At 36.8% G+C, this 20,817-nt stretch overlaps 2 protein-coding genes across 2 annotated transcripts; one reads left to right on the top strand and one right to left on the bottom strand.

The window, feature by feature from the left end:
* Positions 1 to 476: 476 nt before the first annotated feature.
* On the bottom strand, positions 477 to 10,535 carry LOC119581138. The gene is made up of 3 exons (XM_037929484.1): positions 9,778 to 10,535; positions 1,109 to 1,195; positions 477 to 554 (listed from the first exon to the last, which is right to left on the bottom strand). The coding sequence occupies exons 1-3, from the start codon at positions 10,246 to 10,248 to the stop codon at positions 477 to 479; spliced, it is 636 nt and encodes a 211-aa protein (XP_037785412.1). The 5' UTR covers positions 10,249 to 10,535.
* A 4,257-nt stretch (positions 10,536 to 14,792) lies between these two features.
* Positions 14,793 to 20,133, top strand: LOC119581137 (prefoldin subunit 4-like). Its single transcript, XM_037929482.1, has 4 exons — positions 14,793 to 14,874; positions 18,683 to 18,787; positions 19,237 to 19,344; positions 19,698 to 20,133. The coding sequence occupies exons 1-4, from the start codon at positions 14,857 to 14,859 to the stop codon at positions 19,860 to 19,862; spliced, it is 396 nt and encodes a 131-aa protein (XP_037785410.1). The 5' UTR covers positions 14,793 to 14,856; the 3' UTR covers positions 19,863 to 20,133.
* Positions 20,134 to 20,817: the final 684 nt, after the last annotated feature.

Below are 20,817 nucleotides of genomic sequence, written 5' to 3'. Positions count from 1 at the left end.
GCGTTTAGGTGTGCGGGATCCCTTGGTCGGCCGAGACAAAGGGAATTAGAATCTGGTTTGTGTCAGTGAAGCCTGTAGTTACTGATTCGTGCTTGTTATTTCGTGGGATTCTGTTTGTTATTACTTGGATTTCGTTGTGTCTGTTATTGTTAATATTCCTGGTGTGTTTGTTATCCCTAAGATTTTGTGTTTGGTTCGTTCATGCGTGCGTGTGAGGCGTTTGAGCGTTTATGTGTGGTGTGTAAACGTATGTGTGCGTATCTACGCGTCTCTCTCTCTCTCTCTCTCTCTCTCTCTCTCTCTCTCTCTCTCTCTCTCTCTCTCTCTTCTCCTTCTTCTTCTCTCTATCTATCCGTCTACCTATCTACCAACTCCACGCACACTCACTCTCTCACGCAGGTAAACAGACGGAAAGAAAAGTCAAAGGGGAAACGAACACAAATAAAATAGAGTTTGCATACGAATCCTCCACTTACTTAATTAAAAAAGGATCGGCCCTTTGTGCTTACCTTCTGCCCCTCCGTCGTGAGCCACAAGTGACGGACGTCGATAAACTGGAATCGGAAAAAGGGAAGAAGAACCATCAAAATAATTACACTTCAACGCTATTATTTTTCGGTCTGACTTCTTCGGAATACCAGACCCAAAGTTTTTTTTTTCTTTTGATTAGATTAAAACAATGGATTTTGAGTGTGTGTGTGTGTGTGTGTGTGTGTGTGTGTGTGTGTGTGTGTGTGTGTGTGTGTGTGTGTGTGTATGTGTGTGTGTGTGTGTGTGTGTGTGTGTGTGGTGAGAGTGAGAGAGAGAGAGAGAGAGAGAGAGAGAGAGAGAGAGAGAGAGAGAGAGAGAGAGAGAGAGAGAGAGAGAGAGAGAGAGAGAGAGAGAGAGAGAGAGAGAGAGAGAGAGAGAGAGAGAGAGAGAGAGAGAGAGAGAGAAGAAGAGAAGAGAGAGAAAAAGAAAAAAAAAAAAGAGAGAGAGAGAGAAGACACTGAGAGAAAAGACAGAGAAAGACAAAACAGAGAGAGACAGAGAAAGTGAGAAAGAAAGACAGTGCAGCAGAGATCACCAACGAAGTAACAAACGCGTAAACATGTACGAGAGAACTAACCTTAAGATATGATCTAGGCACGTATCCCACCGCCGTCGAGCGTAACGACATAACTCCCCACCAGGTGGCATCGTCTGGCAATAACACCTGAAATTGAAAAGGATTTGATTAAAGATTTTTCCCCCCTCAAGGTATAACATGTGAGAGAAAATTGCCTCATTACAGATAGGTCTTATAACCGAGGAGTATATTTTTTAGTTGTTATTTTATGCGAACTTTTTTATCGCAAATTGAGGATGGATGTTTATATATAAGCTGTCTTTCCACTGTATCTAATAAGTTAAGACAGTTACTGATAAAAGTAGACAATGGAATAGATTATGAGTAGATAGCAAATAGATGTTTGGGGGTAGATTATGGTTAAACAGATTGGAATATTAGCATATCTTTGGGTAGAAATTTGTACCAATCTTCTGGGAAAGCGTGGTAAATAAGCGGAAAGTTGAGGTGGGCTAAGGGTGTTTTTTTGCACGTTACTGTGGAATTTTGGTTTGATCAAAATTGTATTAACTAATGCTGTTGGTTGAGGTTTGGGTTTTCTGTGTTTTCTAGATATCGTGTCGTTTTATTGTTCTTTATCACAACATAAACGACACACAAACACACATGCACACACACACACACAAACACTCACACACACTCACACACACACACACACACACACACACACACACACACACACACACACACACACACACACACCACACACACACACAAACACACACGCATACACACACACACACACACACACACACACACACACACACACACACACGTAATACGAAAACTTATGGGCGTATATACAGATATATATTTCCACGCACATACAAAACGACACATCTGACACATGCACAGACACATAGAGATAACATACACACAAAGACAAACATAGACACTCACACACAAAGAAAAAAAAAACAGAAGAATTACACAAACACACATACACAAACAAACAAAAAACATATATACACACATCACAAACAAACGTTTACACCCACACGAAACAAAAAAATACACATAATTAAATATACAAGAACAAACACATTGTAAATGTACACGCCAGTTAAGGGACACACACAGACAAACACACACACACACACGATCAATAGCACTCGCAGAGACTTTAACGTTAAATTTGCATGCACACAAATTCAAATACATCGCGTCCTCATAGCAATGCGATAAAATTGTATCATCCGGTGGGACGCGCATGAAGCAAATGTGTGTCTGTAGAGACGGATATGGACATTTATGGATATGCGTGTGCGTGTACGTCAGCATGGACCGCACTCGCGTGTGTGTGTTTATAGGAGTACATAAATATACCACACACACACAAACACACACACACACACACCACACACACACACACACACACACACACACACACACACACACACACAATATATATATATATATATATATATATATATATATATATATATATATATATATATATATATATATATACACATTTTCATTTTAATTTCATAAAATTAATTAACTGATGCCATCACTGATTCCTTTACATAATTAATGAGTATCAATAAAGGTACAGACGTGAACCGAAAAGCACCTGAAAATTGAATAATACTTTTGATACTCAGTAAACAATGATTCAGACTGCGAAATATACTGCTCGTGAATTTAGCTCAGTCGATGAAATATAAAGCCGTGATATAATGTACTTTTAATCATTGCGGAATTACTGTGCTGAATTATATTGCAATGTCCTTTACATGGAGTGGCTGCACGCATTTCCAAACAGTCTTACTAAAATTTCGTGCCGTGGTTAACAATCCCATATTTTCGCTAAAATAAGAATATATATTTCATTTCGTTGATAACGCGCTGAAAATACAAATAGTAACATATCGACACTAATTCCACACAGACTAGCGCTACGCTGAATTTCTTGAATAAATGAAACTATAGATTTTTTCAACATGCCAGCAAGGATTAACAATCTGTAGGAGGTAAATCCGAATATAATTATGCCCGGATATTAGACTGCAGTTCTGTGTCAACATAAAATTCCGTACTGAACGGTTCTAGACTGGAGAAAGAGATATAGTCAAATGCAGATTTATTTCCGTTTTGATATATCAGTATATATGATATTGTAGCCAATCATTACGTAAGTGAGAGGTAAAGCTGGTCACAATTTCACTATTCCACTACGTATTCCCTTCTGAAAACTGCCCTTCGTACTTCTGGAAACCTTTTTTCGTACTCCTGGAAACCTTCCTTCGTACCCTCTGAGAGTTCACGAACCCCAGTACGAATCTCGACATAACGGCTGTTCGCACGAGCGTGTTATCTGCTGCGTCTTGCGTCGTCAAAGTAACACGCAACGAAATATGGCATATAGTACTTTACGCTCTGCGACGTATTTGACCCAGCTGGATAGCCGGTGAGACTGAATTTAGTTCCCGTAGAATTTTTAAAAAGTCAGCAGAATTGTCTTAATAGTCGAGTGAAAATGCAATCCTTTTTTGCACGAGAAAACGTAATTAAATCAAGTCAGACTCTGCATCTGATTGCATTAGCTTACTTTTATATATAACTGCAGATTTAATTAGGAAATACAATTTGTGAAGACCTTAACATAAATTAAATATTACCTACGGTTTTAGGATATGCTTAATAAAGAGTTTGTTTTGAATCTTTGCCATGCCACTACTACTTCTACGACCATTACTACTACTACTACTACTGCGCACCCACACACACACACACACACACACACACACACACACACACACACACACACACACACACACACACACACATGAAGAGATGGTAAAAAATATCATTACAACCATCATAAGACCTACTCTAGAAATATGAACTACGAAGATAGACTAAGGAAAATAAGACTTACTACTCTGACGGAGGGAAAAGGGGCGACATTATTATGCCGTACAAGTATGATGCGGGAAAAGCGAAGTTAGGTAAAGAGGCCTTTTAAATTTTGAAAGAGAAGACACAGCAAAAAAGTTGAAAGTGAAAAGGCCCAATAAGGAAGTCAAAATGTTAAGCTTTTCAAACATAACTGTTGAAGCATGGAACCATCTCCTTGTGTGTGCCAGAATTATGCATCAATTGAAAAAAGTTTTATGGTAATTTGAATATAGCAGACAGAATCCTCTGAGGTTAGCTCCTCTCTCGTATTGAAACAACTAGCTGACAGCACACACACACACACATACACACACACACACACACACACACACACACACACACACACACACACACACACACACACACACACACACACACACACACACACATAATCAATATATATATATATATATATATATATATATATATATATATATATATATATATATATATATATATATATAATACATACATGCATACGTGCATGCTCAAAAAAAAAGAAAGAAAGAAAGAAAAAATTCCAATATTCATTTTTAAGCCGGACACGAAAATCGCATTATCCGACTACTTTACAGTCTTAAAAAAAAAGAGTTATATATTCCTTCCCCAAAAATCAACCCGCAATCAATCACACGCGGGAGAGGTTCGCACTGTTTGCCTCACCTCCGCCCCGGACACGCCCCTACCATCATCAAGCTGTGTCAGTCATTATAAAGCTTACTTCCGGGTCGTCGTGTGGATCTTCTAATAATTCCTCTTTGTGTTATGGTGATCGTGTTACGTTATGACGAGAGTGACAACGTCATTAGTGTGATGTAATTGATGGTATGTGGTATTTCTGTGGTGTATGTGTTTATAGTGAGATGTGATGCATTTTTTTGAACGTGATGTTGCACGCTGTGATACAAATACCCGATGTCATGTTGCAGGCGCTGTATGCATCATGCTATACGGCGATAAGCCTTTAGTATTTATTGCTATGTCGTGTGACAGAGACGAATTAGGCATAAAAATTGCATATTGTTTTAGCGAGAGGGATGGAGACTGTATACATAAGTTAGTATAAAATCTACATCCATCAAAAATTCAATATTTAACCATTAGTTAAATCTCTAATTGTCCGCTCTAGTATACACGCGCAACACAATGGTCTTTTTTTTTTACTTTTTTCTTTTACTTTTTTTTTTTAATAATAGCCTAGAGAGACATATAGGGAATTATAACTGCTTCACGAATTCAAAGTAGTAAAAGTAGTAGATGAGGAGAAAGAGGCGGATAGGGGAGGTAGAGAGAGATAAAGACGTACATAGAGACAGATAAATAGATACGGAGGAACAAGAGGCATGGAATCAATTGGAGAAAGACGAAAAACTGAAAAGTTAAGATAACAGAAGAAAAAAAAACACACAAAAACTTGAGTTTAAACAGCCTCGAAAATCGGAAGGAGAATCTGAAAACTAAAAAGAAAAAAAAATTCACTTCTTTCTTCAACTTCGCCCTTTCACCTCCTCCCCCAACTCTAACTCTTCGTTTAACCTGTACGTATACCCACTTCTTCTCCTTCTCCTCCTCCTCCCTTTTCTTCTCTCTTCTCTTATTCCTTCATCTCATTCACCTCCGCCTTCTAATCCACCTGTACTTTTTACATATACTTACATTTCCTCCTCCTGATCCTCTTCCTTCTCACCCCAACCCCCTTTTCCACCATCTCTGTCTCTGCCTCCTCAACCTCTACCTTTTTTTTCCTCCATTTCCTCCACCTCCTCTTCTTCTCCCTGCTCCTCCTCCTCCTTCTATTGCTACTTACATCTCTACCTATTTCTCCTCTTCTCTTTTCTTTCACCTCATCCTTCTTCTCCCTTTTCTCTTCCTCCACCATCACCAACACCCCCTTCTCCATTTCTGACGACCAACTCTACCTCCACCACCTACACCTCCATCCTTTTTCCTGTTTCTCAAAAGAACTTTTTCGAATTCGACAGCACGACTTGGCGGGGGCGAACACCGGGCTGAGTGTGCGGGTAATTGGAGTATGAGGAGTGACACTCGGGGATTGAGGGAAGGGTGAGGAGGTTAGAGTGAGTGCGAAGGGAGGAGATGAGGTTGAACCCTGTGATTCCGCATGCGTGGGCGTGTCTTGCCTGCACATGTATCTTTAGGTACGTGATTGGGATTGGGTGTGTTAGTGTGTAGTTGTATGTGTGTCATGTGTTTTGTGTAGAGCTTTGTGTGTGTGTGTGTGTGTGTGTGTGTGTGTGTGTGTGTGTGTGTGTGTGTGTGTGTGTGTGTGTGTGTGTGTGTGCGTATGTGTGTGTGATCTGCTTCGTGTGCAGCAAAACAGAGCACACAAACTTTTACTCCTCTCTCTTACCCCTTCTGTAAATGTATTCACCGTACATCACCTGCACCACCTCGCAACACCGAGACCCTTACAACACTTACGGGAAAGGGTAAAAGCTCACACTCACTACCATTGTTTCGCTCCGACCCTCCTGCAGTTTCGTACCCCCACCCGAATCGTTTTCCATTGTCCATACTTAAACTCCTATAAAACTTGAAAATATACTTTTCGCTTGACTAATTGACTCCTGGGTATATATCAAGTCGATATCATCACAGAGAACAGAACCAGCTTTCCACCCATTGCTAAATAAGCGCAATAAAACCTAAAGCTTCACGTCTAAATACACTGCAAGGAACGACACCCACTCGTGTGGACTGATGCGTCAAAAAGTCATTTTTATCTTTGGATTAGACGTTCTACGGTTATTCTACCCGGAACATGGGCAATTTTCCGCACTGGAGAACGAGCGAGGAACTGGAGTAAGATTGCGTTATCTTCTGGGAGACGTTTTAATTAAGTCTTTCCGTGTGTCTACGTGTTTACATCATTATTTTTTTTCTGGAGTAAACAGTAAGCCTAAAGAGAAAAACCCTATCAAAATCGCAGTTACACGATATCAATAACAATACATGTTGGAAAAAGGCAGTTATTTTACTGTAGGCTTGACAACTACAACAAAAGCAACAAGAAAAGACTCCTGTTCTTTTATCACGTTGCGAAAGCTTACCGTCATTACATCATTGGGAACTCAAGGCAGTACTTATAGCGCAATGCATCAGCTGATTGATATAGATGCAATACATTCTTTGGTATCAGCTTGCCCAAGTTAATACCAATGGTTATATGGAATCTATATGTTAATTCGTAATTCTTTTTATTTTTATTTTTAGATGTCTTATTCTTTAGGATACATTTGTGAATGGTAAATGAAGAGGGGTTCAGTCTTTCCCCCAAATGTGACTGTATAATGATGACGATGATGTTATGATAAGAATAGGAATAATAACGACAGTAACGATGACAACAATAGTAGTAATAATAATGATAACAATAATGATAATAATACCAGTAATAATAATAATGATATTCATTATAACAATGATAATAATAATGGTAACAATAACACCAAGAGCAATAATGATAATGATAAGCGTAATAAAAAATATATATATATTATTATTATTACCAATATCATTATCCTTATGAAATAACATAACATTATACGTCATATGTATAATATACCATGTCATATATGTTAAATGTGTAGAAATGTGTTATATATCGAAATTGTTACCATATATACATAGATATGGAAGATAACAACTGTAGGCGTTATTGACTTAAATACTCCATGTCATATATGTAGAAATGCTATCATTTATTTGTAGAGAAGTCACGACATCCGCAGATATGCCATACATGCTGAAATGTCATATCATATACCTAAGAATTTCAGTTATACATCACAAATCTCACATCGTATGTGCAGATATATCAATGAAAATGTTAAGTCACAAGTGAAAAACTACTATACCAGTAAAAATGACTTGTCATATGTGTAAAATTACTATATCAATGATAATGCCATGCCCTATGTGTAATACCAGTGAAAATTCCATGTCATAGGCGAGTAAGGTTTGGCGTGCAGCCCCGACTAGACCTGACATTTCCTTGATATAAACAGACAATTAGGTAATCAGAGGCTTTGCTTTCTAATTGGGAAGTTGAGAGAAAAAAAAGAAAAGAAAAAACACACACATTATCATTGATAATTCATAAAGTTGTTATATAGCAATGGGTACGGTACGAAATTTGTAGTAAGGAGGATAGATATGGTGATTGTGATGGTGAAGATGGTGACATACAGTGATAAATATGGTCATGGTGGGGTAACGATGATGGTGACCATGGGAATGATGAGGGGAGGGTGGGTTATGATGATGCCAGTGGTGTCATGAATATGAAGATGATAATGTTGATTATGACGGCAATGGCGATGATAATGATGGTGACGATGATGATGTTCCTATGCTCCACACACACACACACACACACACACATGTATATATATATATATATATATATATATATATATATATATATATATATATATATTATCATTATTGATATTATGTTCATCAATTTCTTATTCTTATCATTAACATCATATGTTTTGTTGCTGTTGTTTTTATTGTTAATATTATCATTATTAAAACCATTTTCATTATCATTATTACTGTTATTATTACTATCATCATTATTATTGGCATTGTTGTTGTTATTATTCTAATGATTAATATTTCTATTACCAATATTCTCTCATCATCATCATTATCATTATTATCGAACAAATTAATTACTATTACCATGAACATTATTATCATTATTGCTATTTTCATTTTTATTACCATAAACATTATCATTACTATCATGATCATTATTATCATTATCATTATAATTGAATTATAATTATCTTTATTATTACTGTAATTATTATCATTATCGTCATCATCTTTATCATTATAATTATCATTATCCATTATTGCAGGTGGTAGTGTTGTTGTTATTATCATTATTATCATTATTACTGTTATTGTTATTATCATTATTATTGTTATTTTTTAAAATTATCATTAGTAGTAGTAGCAGCGGTAGTATCATTATCATTGTTATCATTATTGTTGCTATTATCATTATCATTGTTATTATTATTATCATCATCACTATTGTAATTGTCATTACCATCATCTTTATCGTTATCATTATCATTATTACTATTGTTATTACCGCTATCATTATTATCATCGCATTGTTGTTATTGTTATCATCTTATCATTACTATCATCATCATTACCATTAACATCATAATTATGTTTATCATAATCATTATTATGGTTCTATCATTTATAACATAATCATTATAATCATTTTATTATTATCATTATTATTATTATTATTATTATCATTATTACTATGATAATTATTATTATTATTATTATTATTATTATTATTATTATTTTATATTATTTTCACTTTTATCATCATCATTACTACCATTGTCATTATCAAGACTGGAAATAAAAGTAAAGATTATTACAATGTTCAATAATGATGACTCAATATCATTATTTTTTCTGGTATCACTGACAGAGACGGTGATGACGGTAATGATTTCCTGTTAAAAACACTGGATTGTAACAATAACAACAGTAACGATATCGTGTTATTGAGACTGTGTCAGGTGAAAACTGTCTAACAGGCGTGTAAGGACGCTATTACAATTCTATGTACTTGTATAAGCCTTTCGTAACCCAGAGTTAAAGGGTGACAGAAAAGAGGGAAATACATATATGTATATTCAATCAGGTGAGAGTTAGTAGACACATTCATCCGAATTGATAACAGAACACTCATTACTTACTGCAAATAAATCTCCTTTTTTGAAGCTCATCACAAGAGACTTTGGTTTCTCCCAGTCTTCATCACTGTCTTCTAAGTCGGGGCACTTGCAAGCACCCAGGCTGGAAAAAGCACCGTCCTCCTGAGAACTGCTCTCACTCTCCCTCGATTTACTATGGTTTCTCCTACACTTCCTCTCTCCGTTTTCTGCCTGTTCGACTTTGCGCAAATCGTTTTCTTTCCTCGGATCAACACAAACACCGCTGTCAATAGACTTGGCGCGATCTTTGACTCTCACGCTAAACACCTCTGGCTCTTCAGTTCTCGAGGAGCCTTTCGCGGCCTCGGCATCATCGTCGTCACTGCTGCAGAACCTCTCGCCGTCGCCGACTGTCAAGTCACTCGTCAGGTTCCCGACGGCCTCCGAACACTGTTTCAAGTAAGCGAGCACAATATCCTCCGAGAAGTCAGCTTTCGCCTCGTGAATTTCCATAGTAATTTCGGGAGGGACGAGACAGGTTTAATGAGTCATGTAATAAAAGCACAATGGTTAAGTTTCCGTTTTCTAACTAACTAATATTAAATGCATAAGACACAACGTTCATGGGCGAGCGAAATGCTCTTTATTGCTCTTTGTTGCAGGATGGCGCCCTGAGCCCGGCCAGCGAGTGACGCGTCGAAGCGAGGCCGACACGCGGGGTCACGCCGTGGAGAAGCCACAAGCAAGACTAAGCGAATAACACACCTCGCAGACCGACGCCAAAATATCGACCCTCCCATCCTCCCTCCTCCCTCCCTCTGTCCCCTTGTTGGTCCTCTCCTCCCCTCCCGCCGTCCCCTCGCCCCTCCCAGCCGCCACGACCCTCGCCTGTCCTGGGGATTCGACGACGATGCTTCACATAGTCAACAAACGCTGCGTCGCGTGCATCGTCGCTTCTTGATGCGAAGTTTAGAATCATGCTTATTTTACCGCGTCTTTGACTGGAATCCTCATTCTGGCCAGAGGAGAAGAGACATCAAAAGGGCGGTTCTACTGTCTAAAGGTGCGGTGTCGATTTAGAGGGGTTGGTCAGAGAGGGAACAATATCCCTCCCCTCCCCACCCCCCTCAAATGTTACCGGCGGTGATTCATTGAGAACAACCACTGCCCTCCCCCTCCCTCCCTACTCTCTTTCCCTTATCCCTGCGGGCAACCCCCCTTTCAACACCCCCCTTCCCCTCTTCCCGTAACTCTTTACTTACGCTCAACATTTAGCAACGTGCCTTTAAAAGTCTGCATTTTTGGGCCATGCGCACTTTATCGTGCTGCTTTTTGTGGGTACTAACTGGTAACTTTAATTTCCGGGAAATGTTTAGGCGCGTGCACGCTGGGCGCCGGTCGTCAGCCAGCGGGAAACTAAAAGAATGAATAAATAAAAGAACTGACATTTACCAAGAATAGGGACAAGAAGAAAAAGAAAAAGAAACAGAGAAAATTAATCAATAAACAACGAAAGATCAATAACTCGTGAGGTGTTACACAGAGAAAAATAATTTATGAATCAACCGGAGGGAATAAGAAAATGTTTTGTCCCCGCGGACGCACACGCCGGACAAGTGTGTTATGTCGCTCTTGCACGAGACTGTTGCCAAGTTGACCGGGCCTCGGCAACGCCCAGCCGAACCGCGCGCTCTCAAACCGAACCGAAGCTCTTGTTTACATCGACTGTTTCTGCCGCGAATCGATGCCAAAACTGCGCTGGAAATTCCTGAGAATGAGGTCGATACGGCGAAGATGAGCAGGGAGGGGAAATAAGAAAAAAAAAGATGTGTATCGCAATGAAGAAAATGATTTCCGAGCAAGCCCTCCCCTCTTTCTTCCCCCTCCGCTGGGAAATGCATGGAACAGCTGGCATACTGACACACACTCACACACACGCATACACGCACACTCACATACACACGCAGGCGTAACCCGAACGCGTGCGTGTGTACTTGCAAGCCGTACAGTACACTCACGCACACACGCTTCCCTCGGTGTCTGAGACGGTGTGTGTGACAGCCACTGCAGGTCGACTCCCTTGCACGCGAGAAGACGAGGACAAAGGCGCCTCCCGTGTGATGCGCTGACGAAGTGGATGAGGTTGATGGCGTGCGTGGTAATGGAAATGTTGATGATCATGGAATTATGTGAAAGCAATAAACTTATTAGAGATATTGTTAGCGTTGCGATTGTTTGTGATAGCATTACTCTGTTGCAACACTGGTTTTCTATTATGAGCAGTTGTTATTATGATATGGTTATCACTTGTCTACACTTGTCTACCTGGTTTTATGGGAAAAAGATGATGGGGTTATTAGTAACGATATTGACCCATTCAGTTTATTCTAATGACAAGATAAATGTACGAGAATTACAAATCTGTAAATATAAATCTTGTTTTTGTAATCTTTACATAATAGTTATTTCATAATAATGATAACGATGATAGTGCTGATAAAGATTATGACAATAATAACAATAACCAATAATAATAATAATAATAAAATAATGATGATAATAATAATAATGACAATAGTAATAATAATAGTAATCATAATAATGATAATATTAATAATGATGTTAATAACATTAATCATATCAACAACAACAATAAAAATGGTAATGGCGATGGTGATGATGATAATGGTTATGATAATGCTAATAATACTTATGAAAATAATAATAATAATAATAATAATAATATTAATAATAATGTGAAATAAGGTGACAAAACATTTAACACAAACTTCAATCATAAAACTATTATGATATATATATATTTTTTTTTAAGTGAAAAGGGTATGCCTTTCATCCCTCTATTACCAGTGGTGATTGCTCGTACGAGAAACTTATTTGTATAATGCTGTAGTCAAAAATTTATGGTGAAATATCAACTCTCATATTTTCTCACGAGTTTCACATCATTATAAATTAATAAACAAATGACTCGGTGCAGGGCGAAACGCACGCGACAAGGAGAGACCCTTTGCTCCTCGAACATAGCCGATTTGGAGGATGGCAGTAAGCCAGTACCACCCCGGGCGAAGAACAGTCGATTGTGCTCGAACGAAAACAGTTCCGAATGCATTTGCTGTTGCATTCTCCTCCTTCGTACACATGTATTTTCTCAACTGATATCATTTTCGTTTTTTTTTTCTTTAAGCAAACCTCAGGGAGGACTCGATCAACATCAAATCCGTGAACCAAATCCCCTTCAAAACTCAGGAAAGAAAAGTATTTTAGATTCAAAGAGAGAGAGAGAGAGAGAGAGAGAGAGAGAGAGAGAGAGAGAGAGAGAGAGAGAGAGAGAGAGAGAGAGAATAAAATGGTAGAATTCAATAGACTACATTGTACATAAATGATAAAATTCCAGACACATGAAAACGTACGTATAAAGTAGACAAAAGGGCGATTCGGAATACTCCAGTCAGGAATGAGTTGCCGGTTTTTCCTTTCCTGAGATTGGTCGGATCACAGAAGCAAATTTCGTCATTTGGACTCAGGGCTTCCACATATTCGTTTAGTTTCAGTTAGCCAACTGTAAGTTATTGATTACTTGTATACGTATATAGTAATGACGATAATAACAATTCTGCCTTATTGCTTGCACTTATTTGAGGAGCAAACAGATTTTATCATTATGTTATTATAGTTAATCATAATGAAAATAATATTATTATCATCATATTCTTTATTATTATTCTAATTATCATTAGTAATAGTAGCAGTGGTAGGTAGTTGTTGTATTATCATTATTATTAGTAGTAGTATTATTATCATATTGATTATTATCGTCAACATCATCATTATTAACATAATTATTAACATTGAACTGCAAACATGTAAAAAAGAAAGAAAGAAAAATCAGAAATGTTTAAATCACGAAGTAAATCAGACGCAAGGAATTATGATAATGGAAATTCGGAATTGAAACAGCTAACAAGCAATCAGGTGCCTTTTAATCGGCTAACTGAAGCGAAGCACATAAGACGAAGCCCCGAGTCTTGTCAAACTTTTGATGCCGTGATATTCGTTTATAGTTAAAGGATTTGATGTTACAGAGCATGAGTTCTCTTGAATTTTGCTGTAAAAATCGAAAATCCTTTCACTTGAGCTTAACAAACAGGCAAGGCAGAAAGAATTGCAGGTATACACAAGCCGCAGCAACTAATGTTACGAATGCAATTGGAACTGTTTTCGATCGATCACTAAAACTGCTGTTGGTTAAAATTATAGCTTTTCACGCAGGGAAGGGTGTGCTTAGAGACTGGTAAACGTTCCTTCCTTGTCACGTACTGTACGTGGCTTTCATGAGTAACTAACCTTGTGCCGAGTAATCTGCCGAGTAGTAGTAGTAGTAGTCGTAGAAGTAGTAATAGTAGTAGTAGTAGTAGTGGTGGAGGTGGTGGTAGTCGTAATAGTGTCATTATTATCATTATCTTCATAATTGTTATGACTGTTATCATTATTACCCTAACATTATCATCACAACAGTAATACGGTTTGTAATAACTGTGGTGAATCTCAGAACGAAAATATTTCTAGAACTCATAAGTCACCTAGAAATATTTCAGCGTTAAGATTATCTAAGACACCAAAACATGAAACATAAATATTGTTTTAAAAATTAAATCTAAAAATATAAAACATATGGCGCAAAGCACGTGAATTTTGTGCACCGTATCCCCTACACACCATTTTTCATCCAACACAGAAAAATGATTTAAATGCAATTCATGATTCTCTTCAGTTTCATAATCTATTTATGGGTAATATGATACAGCATTTAAAAGTCAAAGGAAAGAGACTTGATATTCATTTTAGCTTTTCACGATGCGTAGAAATTTAATATTTGTTGCTTAAAACATCAATGATAAGTTTCTTCGACTTCAATAACTTACCAATCAGTAAACAAAAAAAAAAGGATTACTGTTATTTATAATAAAGCGTAATTAAATATCCTTACACATTACATATACATAATTGTATAGCTAAGCAATTCATAGATGAAAAAAAATCTCCCTATCTGACACCAAAGTCCCAAACAGTGTCGGTCTCCGCCTTGTTTTGGTGTGAATCATGGCTACTGTGGCGAAGGTGGGGCAAATATTTTCGTATTATATGTTTTTTTTAATGGGAAATATATCGTAATTACATTGGGGTGAGGTAATCTGAAGTTAGGCAGAGTTAATTTGTAATAAATGGCATTGTTTCCATGTTGTCTCGGAAGTCTTGACCGGACGGAAGGTTTTTTAAGTTGGCATTTCATAGATTTTGTCTGAGATCATTTAAAAAGTACATTGGGATAATTACAGCATAGATACGTTGGTACAATTGCAGTACCGGACTTATATGTGGAAGGAATTGAGGTTTAAACTTTACAGAATGGACTAATGTAGGGCAAATTAAATAATATTCTAGTAAGGGAGAAAAAGTTCCAGTCGGCTAATAATCTGCAGACACGAACGATAACACAAATATCGGGAAAAGATCAGGTAATTGTTACTGAGAGCTACGCTTCCTCCAGATACTAAGTTCCAAAATCGGATTTTTTTTACATCTTTCCTCTTACCCAGCGATCTTGGGGGGGGGGGGTGCGTGGGGAACCGGGGGGGGGGTTGAAGGGGGGTGGGGAGATAATGGATAGCACTGGATGTCAATAGGAACCTGCAGATGTCGAAGAAAGTGATATATGAAACATTATAAAGACGATTTTTCGGAAACCAAGCCAAACTTTGTCCCGATGAACGCATGTAAACAAGCACAAAAAATTATAAAAATTGGCTTATGAAACTCTACGAACGTCTTTGAAAGTCTATGGACTGATATGCTAATTCTCGAAAAACTATGGGAATCAGACCCATCGTTCGGTAAAAATCTATGGGATTTTACATAATCCAGATTCCTTGTGGTAATCGTACAATGTTTCCTAACCAGTAAACCAACCTAACCTTAACCCTGTGGGATTTATAACACTACAATCCATATATTCCCCAGCCTGGGGGCTACATGGTATTATATGTTCCTATAATAAGTATCCTGGATCCCTGTGAGTTTAAGAAAATACAATCTATATATTCCCTAGGCAGGGGACTCTGCCCCACTGAACTTTTCTTCGCTTTTGTCTATGTTCAGAATTCCTTGGTTTCTAATAATTTTTTTTTTTTTGGCATTTGGGGCACTTGATTAGCTCAAATATCAGGCTGAGATAGATACTATTGTCTGTTTGTTCTGTATATCCACTATATGGCTATAAAAATGACACAGAATCAATGCAACACACTTAAAATGAAACATTTCTCGCTGGTGTTTCTCAACGAATGGTGTCGCACGGCCTGTCAAATCTCCCAGTGGCAAAATGAACATGTGTAAAAGGTTATTGTGCAAAGTAGTGTAATTAAGACATGTAAAAGAAGTATAATAAAAGTAAAAGAATTAATTAGATATATAAATTCGGAAAAATAGACACTGGTAATTACAAAATAACCATTCTCACAAGCGCATAGTAATACATGGAATAATTCATATCCTGCAGTAATGAGTTACGCATCACATTTATTTTGGTCCTTGCAAGGTAAGCATGAATGGGGACTTAGTCTCAGAGCAGTGCTTTGCAGGGCTTGTTATCATCATTTCCCGGTAAATGTAAGGCCGTTGCAGAATTACCTGTATTGCATCCTACTCTATTTTTTGTGCACTACAAGAGGGCAGTGTCCGTTTTACTCTATCTCCGTGCGTCGCTCTTGGTAACATTAACCAAAGAGCATCATGAAATTGATAACCATTTTGTAAAAGTTTTTAAACCTTCATGAAAGTTTATGTTAAAAAAATGAGTCTGTGTTCCAGCTGCTAGAATATATGTGAAGGTTTGCTTCCCTGCTATGTCATCAACAGACATCACAGTGCATAAGTGTAGTGATTTTAAAACATTAGAATTTCTGTTATTTCTTCAGTTATGACAGTTGAGCTTTCCTGGATAATATTTATGTCATCAGATTTTTTCTCATGTGATGAGAACAAATTTGATGGTCATTTCCGTCGACAATCTTGATGTGATAAGTGCCTATAGCAGGGGAAGGCATGGAGTATATTAGGGAAATTACAGGGTAAAACAGGTTGAAATAAAAAGAGTATAGAACAGAAATGTATAGCGAATAAATAGAAGGTAGGAAAGGTTAGGTTTGGATTTTTGGGTTCGCATGTACCCCAGTGTTTAGGCATGTACAAATATATAAAAAATGCATATATGAAAAATGAGGTTTTGGGACTTTGTCTCTGGATGGTGTGTTGCTCTTATTAAGAAATACTGAAATGAAGTGGTATTTTATGTCTCAAATACATACCTTCATAAATCATAGTGATAGTGATATTGTTAATTTCCTCTAATTCTCTAGTATTTAGATATAGACTTCGTAGCATTTAAGCCTCGGACACCCCACAGTTTTATGTAATAATAGAGGATTACATGAAATTGTGGGTTAAAATGTAAAGGAAAATTAATTGTATATATATACAAGGAAGGTCAATAAACCATCTATTGCGAGGGGTTACACACACACACACACACACACACACACACAACAACACACACAATACACACAACACACAAATACACACACACACAAATACACACACACACAAATACACACACACACAAATACACACACACACAAATACACACACACACAAATACACACACACACAAATACACCCACACAAATACACACACACACAAATACACACACACACAAATACACACACACACAAATACACACACAAAACACACACACAAATACACACACAAAAACACACACACACAAACAAATACACCACACACACACAAATACACACACAACACACAAATACACACACACACACAATACACACACACACACACACAACAACACACACACACAAAACACACACACACACACAAATACACACACACACAAAACACACACACACAAATAACACACACACAAAAAACACACACACACAAATACACACAACACAAATACACACACACACAAATACACACACACACAAATACACACACACACACAAACACACACACACAAATACACACACACACAAATACACACACACACAAATACACACACACACAAATACACACACACACAAATACACACACACACAAATACACACACACACACACACACACACACACACACACACACACACACACACACACACACACACACACACACACACACACACATATATATATATATATATATATATATATATATATATATATATATATATATATATATATATATATATATATATATATATATATAGAGGCAGGCAGGCAGGCAGGTTGGCAGATAGGTAGGTAGATGAATATATGAACATAGTAGATATATGTGAGTAAGGGTAATAATACAAAATGGTTATGTGCTTTCAGTATCTCCTGTGTGTGTATCTCCTTTGACGATTTGGAACTGATATGTAATATCTACTGAGCAATATTTATTTAATTGTGTGTTGTGTTTTCTGCACACTTTTTGTTTTATTTTTCTGTTTTTGTTTCATGTATTTTATATTTACTTTTGGTTCTTTAAGATCATCATAAACAGGCTTTTTAATCGATTGTGAATCTAAAGTGTTAGCTGTTAGATTTCTTGGCCATATTCAGAACTAAATCCATTGTACCTTATTGTTGTTGATGTAGCTGATGTAGGCTATCTAATCATTGATGAATATTTAACTTTTAATTTATGTTTTGTGTTAAGAAAGTTTCCACTTTAGCTACACACAATTTAGATATCCATTATTGATTTTTAATGCTTGTAAAATACACACAAGGTTTGAATTGTAACATTTATTTATCAGTTACTTATTTGATTTATTTAATTTCTCTTAATATTGCTTTCTGTTACAGGACTCAGATGTACACATCACGTACGAAGACCAGCAGAAAATAAATAAATTTGCGCGGTGCAATGCTCGTCATGGAGACGTGAAGGAAGAATTAAAAGTTAAAGAGGTACTGATGTGTTGGTTTTATGCAAATGTGTAGAGATATAACCTAATGTACTTTACTGATTTTTATAGTATAGGTATATAGACTAACTATCTATTAATATGCATCACTAACTCTCTGATGCCATTGTTTTCTTATGAGAATTTCCAATAATGTTCAGAATTCTTCCCCCCTTTTCCCAGAAGGCCCTAACAGGCACTTTAGCATGCATATGTACCTTTTAGAAGAAAATTGTAGTTGCTATTGAATAAGTACATGTTTAGTCAAATTATAGACAAAATTATTATTCCTTCTGTAAAAGAGGAGTTATTGATAGTACACATTATCAGATGGGAATTTTTCAAAACTAGTTACAGATTTGATTAAACATTGATATATGTCAGTTATTTACTTGTACTTGAACAGGTACTAATAAGTTCCTTGTGTCAATGCTGTGCTATTTTTTTCCTCAGAATGAATTACAGAATTTACAAGATGCTGAAGATGAAATTATGATTGCGTTAGATGGTGATGAGAAGGTTCCTTATATGGTTGGTGAGGTGTTCATCATGAAATCCCAAGTAAGTGAACAGTTCTGGAGATAATGTTACTATTTTTGTTTAGAATATATGAGGGCATGTGTTTGCAAAGATGTTCTGAGGCCATTTGCCCAAAAATGTGTTTATTAAATGTTTTGTTCTCTAGCTTTCACCCATATCATAATCATTGATATTCATAATCATGTGATTGTAGTGCATTGACATGAACATATCAATGCTTATAGTATAGATGAAAACATTCAACACATTTTCAGGAAAGTGGTCCTTTGATTTTTCATTTACATATATATTTTATCTCTTAAAGTTTCTCATTACAATTTCTTTTTTGAGCCAAGTTGTCATAAACTAATATCATGTAATTCCATCTTTGCCAGGATGAAGCCCAGGAGGCCATAGCTGCACAGAGGGAGGTCCTCCAGGAGGAGATTGCGGGTCTCAACAGCCGAGCAGGAGAACTTCAGGAGATAATGACACAGCTCAAGGGTGACCTGTATGGAAAATTTGGCAATAATATCAATCTTGAACTGGAGGAGGAATAATCTTATTATCTTGTGGATATACTCAATATTGTATGACATAGTGTTTACCCTGTCCTTTACATTGTTCAGTGATATTACGCACAGAAGGAAAGAAAGCCCATGATTGGCTTATTGATATTCAGAAAAGATCTCCATTTCACTAAAAGAAAGTGTCATTCGTCATGATAAACTGTGGTGTTGAGTTTTTATGTTTTAGTGCAGTCATCTGTTCATTGTAATTTTTACTTCTTCCCACATCTAACAAGAAAATAAAACTCGTACACAGACAATACCTTGTGTTTTCCTTGTTCTTATTACTCAAGAAGGCCTATTAACATCTACATAATCAGGCAACACAGTTTTATAAGTGTGTCGTGTTACCTTTCTTGAAGCGTCATATTAGCCCAGTTTGAAATACAAAGTTAGTTTGTTCTGATATATAGAGTCATTTAGCATAAAGGTTTATATATTTTCTTGTATGAAATTACTGCATTACTTTGATGAACAGTAATGATCTCAAGTTACTTGATTATTAGATCCTCTTGTCAAGTGAAATATGTCCTTTTTGTAAATGTATAGCTAATGCTTAATTACTTTGTGTGTATGTTGATACTTTAGTCTCGTGTTTCTTTTATGGAAGTAATTTCATGGAATTTTATATCAAATTTGCATAGTCGTTCCTGTCATGATAAGTTATTTTTTCATGATGGCTGTAGGTGTCCCTGGCTATAAGAGGTTATTGCAATTATTAGAAATTGTTTGCTGAGAGAAATTCATTCTTTATTTACTTTGTCTGGGGGAAATTGGACTGCCAAGTGGGCCAGTCTGATTTGGACAACCTTCTTTACTTGTGTACTGGTAGTGATATCAGTAAAAATGATGCAACTCTGAATATCCCTGTTTGTATAGTATTAGTTAATTCTTGTGTGATTATGAATGCAACATCAGAATTCAAGTGATGAAAATCTAAGCAATA

Source organism: Penaeus monodon, chromosome 14 (genome assembly GCF_015228065.2).
Source record: "Penaeus monodon isolate SGIC_2016 chromosome 14, NSTDA_Pmon_1, whole genome shotgun sequence".
In the NCBI taxonomy this organism is placed as follows: domain Eukaryota; kingdom Metazoa; phylum Arthropoda; class Malacostraca; order Decapoda; family Penaeidae; genus Penaeus; species Penaeus monodon.
The sequence above is the reverse complement of the archived record's forward strand: the minus strand, read 5'-3'. Positions and strand labels throughout refer to the sequence as shown.

Bases quoted from the DNA above. Each gene is read 5' to 3' on its own strand.
- LOC119581138 (XM_037929484.1), bottom strand. From the start codon at position 10,248: ATGGAAATTCACGAGGCGAAAGCTGACTTCTCGGAGGATATTGTGCTC. The intron at 1,196-9,777 runs GTAAGTAATGAG...TTTCAATTTCAG, and splicing joins AAAAAGGAGATTTATTTGCA to GTGTTATTGCCAGACGATGC. The intron at 555-1,108 runs GTTAGTTCTCTC...TTCCGATTCCAG, and splicing joins TGCCTAGATCATATCTTAAG to TTTATCGACGTCCGTCACTT.
- LOC119581137 (XM_037929482.1), top strand. The intron at 18,788-19,236 runs GTACTGATGTGT...TTTTTTCCTCAG, and splicing joins AAGAATTAAAAGTTAAAGAG to AATGAATTACAGAATTTACA. The intron at 19,345-19,697 runs GTAAGTGAACAG...CATCTTTGCCAG, and splicing joins TGTTCATCATGAAATCCCAA to GATGAAGCCCAGGAGGCCAT.